This window comes from Echinops telfairi, unplaced genomic scaffold (assembly GCF_000313985.2).
Source record: "Echinops telfairi isolate 266 unplaced genomic scaffold, ASM31398v2 ScPeMD7_20;HRSCAF=75, whole genome shotgun sequence".
Taxonomy (NCBI): domain Eukaryota; kingdom Metazoa; phylum Chordata; class Mammalia; order Afrosoricida; family Tenrecidae; genus Echinops; species Echinops telfairi.
This window is the reverse complement of record NW_022103917.1, coordinates 10,504,950-10,507,530: the sequence shown is the minus strand read 5'-3', so window position 1 is coordinate 10,507,530 and position 2,581 is coordinate 10,504,950. Positions and strand designations below refer to the sequence as shown.

Genomic DNA, 2,581 nt, shown 5'->3' with positions numbered 1-2,581 from the left:
ATCAGGTGTAAGGCATCATCAGAACAAAAAATCTTACCATAGTGAATGATGGGGGGAGTGCGGAGTGGAGATCCAAAGCCATCAACATTTTCAAAATATTTCTACTTGAACCCTTGGTATCAGCTCCTTTCCCCCCTCCCTACCCCACCCTGCCTCCCTCAAGAACCTTTGATAATTTATAAATTATTATTGTTTTGTCAATTTTACACTGTCCAATGTCTCCCTTCACCCACTTTTCTGTTGTCTGTCACCCAGACAGGGGGTTATATGTAGATCCTGGTGATTGGTTCCTCCTTTTGTACCCCACCTTCCCCTCCCGGTATTGCTACTCTCATTATTGGTCCTAAGGGGTTTATCTGTCCTGGATTCCCTGTGTTTCAAGTTCTTTTTTTTCCAATCATTTTATTGGGGGCTCATACAACTTGGCTTAGCTCTTAGCTTGCTTTCTTTGTTGGCCCAGAGGAAACCCCATCTACATTCTGAAAGGTTCATCTGGAAAGCAGAACCCAACAGCCAAAGTGACCAGCAAAGGTGCTGCGAGCCTCTCAGACCTATTTGTTACGTCAAGACCGGTCTTTGAAACGACTCTCTTTCTTTTTCAGATTAGTGACAATGAGCCGGGCTACGACCTAGATTTATTTTGTATCCCTAATCATTACGTGGAAGATTTGGAAAAGGTGTTTATTCCGCATGGACTAATTATGGACAGGTTAGTAAGATCTTAAGTTGCTTTCTTTAAAAAAAAAAAGTTTTGTTCTCTTAAATCAGGACTGTTTTTAAGTGAATATATGGACAGGCACTAGGCTAGCTTGTTAAAGAAAAGGTGATTTCTTAATTTTTAAGCCCTCCTGACAAGTAAAAAAAAGGGGGGGGGGGAAGCCTTGCTAAAATAACCACTAGACGTCATGATATAGTTGGCGTCTACAGGGAACCAAATAAAATAAATATTGAAGGGAGATGGGCAGAATGAACTTTGGTTCCAAAGGCTTTGATTTCTGAATTTGAAAAAGGGATTTGAACTCCCCTGGGGCTGCACGGGATTGCTTTGGAGTGTTGCGTTATCACTCGTGCCTAACTTGAAAGAAAGATTCCCCTCATGGATTCGTGGAATGGATGAAATGCAGTGCCTTGCGTGTCTTGTGGAAGCGACCACGGAGCAAGGGAAAGGTGTCTGCTTTCGCCTCCTGTACGTATGCACTCGGGAGCTGCCGTCTCTGCTGGGAACAGGTGCAGGCTGTTCCTCTGTAGCTGTCACTCGTGCCAGGAAAGGCTGCAGGCCATGTCAGTGATTTAAAAGCTGCACAGGCAGCAAGTGAAAGGCGCTTATGATTAATGGGTTGCCAGTAGGGGTTGCTTCAACCCTTTCAAAGCTAGGGCAGCTTGAGATAACATTAAACAACCAGAGAACAGGTTGTTCAAAAGCCGCTGCCCTCAGTAACCCCAGGCCTGCTGACTCACATGGGCACGGACAGGCATAATTGCTCTAAAATGGATTATAAACGTCCATGTGAGCACACCTGTAAATACCTCATGTATTTTAATGACTACACAGCACTCCCATTTGTGGATGTTCCCTACGTGATTTAACCGGCCCCTTAGTGATCGGCACTCACCATTTCCCATGACTACACTCAGACCACAATCAAGGGAGCATCCAGGCACATGTTTGAACATGCGTTTGACTTCATTGGGGAGGTAATTGGATGTTTTGATACTGGCAAATTTCCCCCGCTAACTCTTTTTGACAGTCGAGACTCCTAATGGTGTGTGGGAGTCTTCCTTTTCTTCCCAGCCTCTTCCAATAAACATGGATAACCTGAGAAAGGTCAATTCCACTGAATTTCTCAAGCTAATAGGTGAAAGTAGCCTCTTGTTTTATTTTGCATTTCAGTGTTTTATGATGAGTGCTACCCTGGATCTGGAGTTGAAAGAGTTCTGGTTTTTATCCTTGCTCTCTTAAGCGTGGCTATATACTGCACCGCAGGGAATGTAAAAAGATGGCTCTCATGTGGAAGCTTACTGCCAACTGGGATGTTGGCTATAAAGTGTACGTGTCAGACGATTTCTAGTAAATTCTTGATTTGATTTGCACAGGACTGAACGGCTGGCTCGAGACGTGATGAAGGAGATGGGAGGCCATCACATCGTGGCCCTCTGCGTGCTCAAAGGGGGCTATAAATTCTTTGCTGACCTGCTGGATTACATCAAAGCACTGAACAGAAATAGCGATAGATCCATTCCTATGACTGTAGATTTTATCAGACTGAAGAGCTACTGCGTAAGTATATTTAATCTTACATGCTTTAAAAAGCACCATACAGAAACACGACTATAGTTTTCCTGTATGTTTTCTGAAGCTCAGCAAACTAGTTACAGGTTCCTCTCACTTCTTTTTTTGGTCATTATTTTTTAAATCATTTTATTAGGGGCTCATACAACTCTTATCACAATCCATGCATACATCAATTGTGTAAAGCACATTTGTACATTCATTGCCCTCATTCTCAAAACATTTCCTCTCCACCTAAACCCCTGGCATCAGCTCATTTTTCCCCTCCCTCCCCATTCCCCTGTCCCTCAT

At 43.5% G+C, this 2,581-nt stretch overlaps 1 protein-coding gene across 1 annotated transcript in view; it reads left to right on the top strand.

The window, feature by feature from the left end:
* The window catches only part of HPRT1 (hypoxanthine phosphoribosyltransferase 1), a 40,670-nt gene that overhangs the window by 12,639 nt on the left and 25,450 nt on the right, over positions 1-2,581 (top strand). The window contains exons 2-3 of the mRNA XM_004715363.4: positions 603-709; positions 2,095-2,278. Of these exons, the coding sequence (XP_004715420.1) occupies positions 603-709; positions 2,095-2,278 (291 nt within the window). The remainder of the gene's footprint in view (positions 1-602; positions 710-2,094; positions 2,279-2,581) is intronic.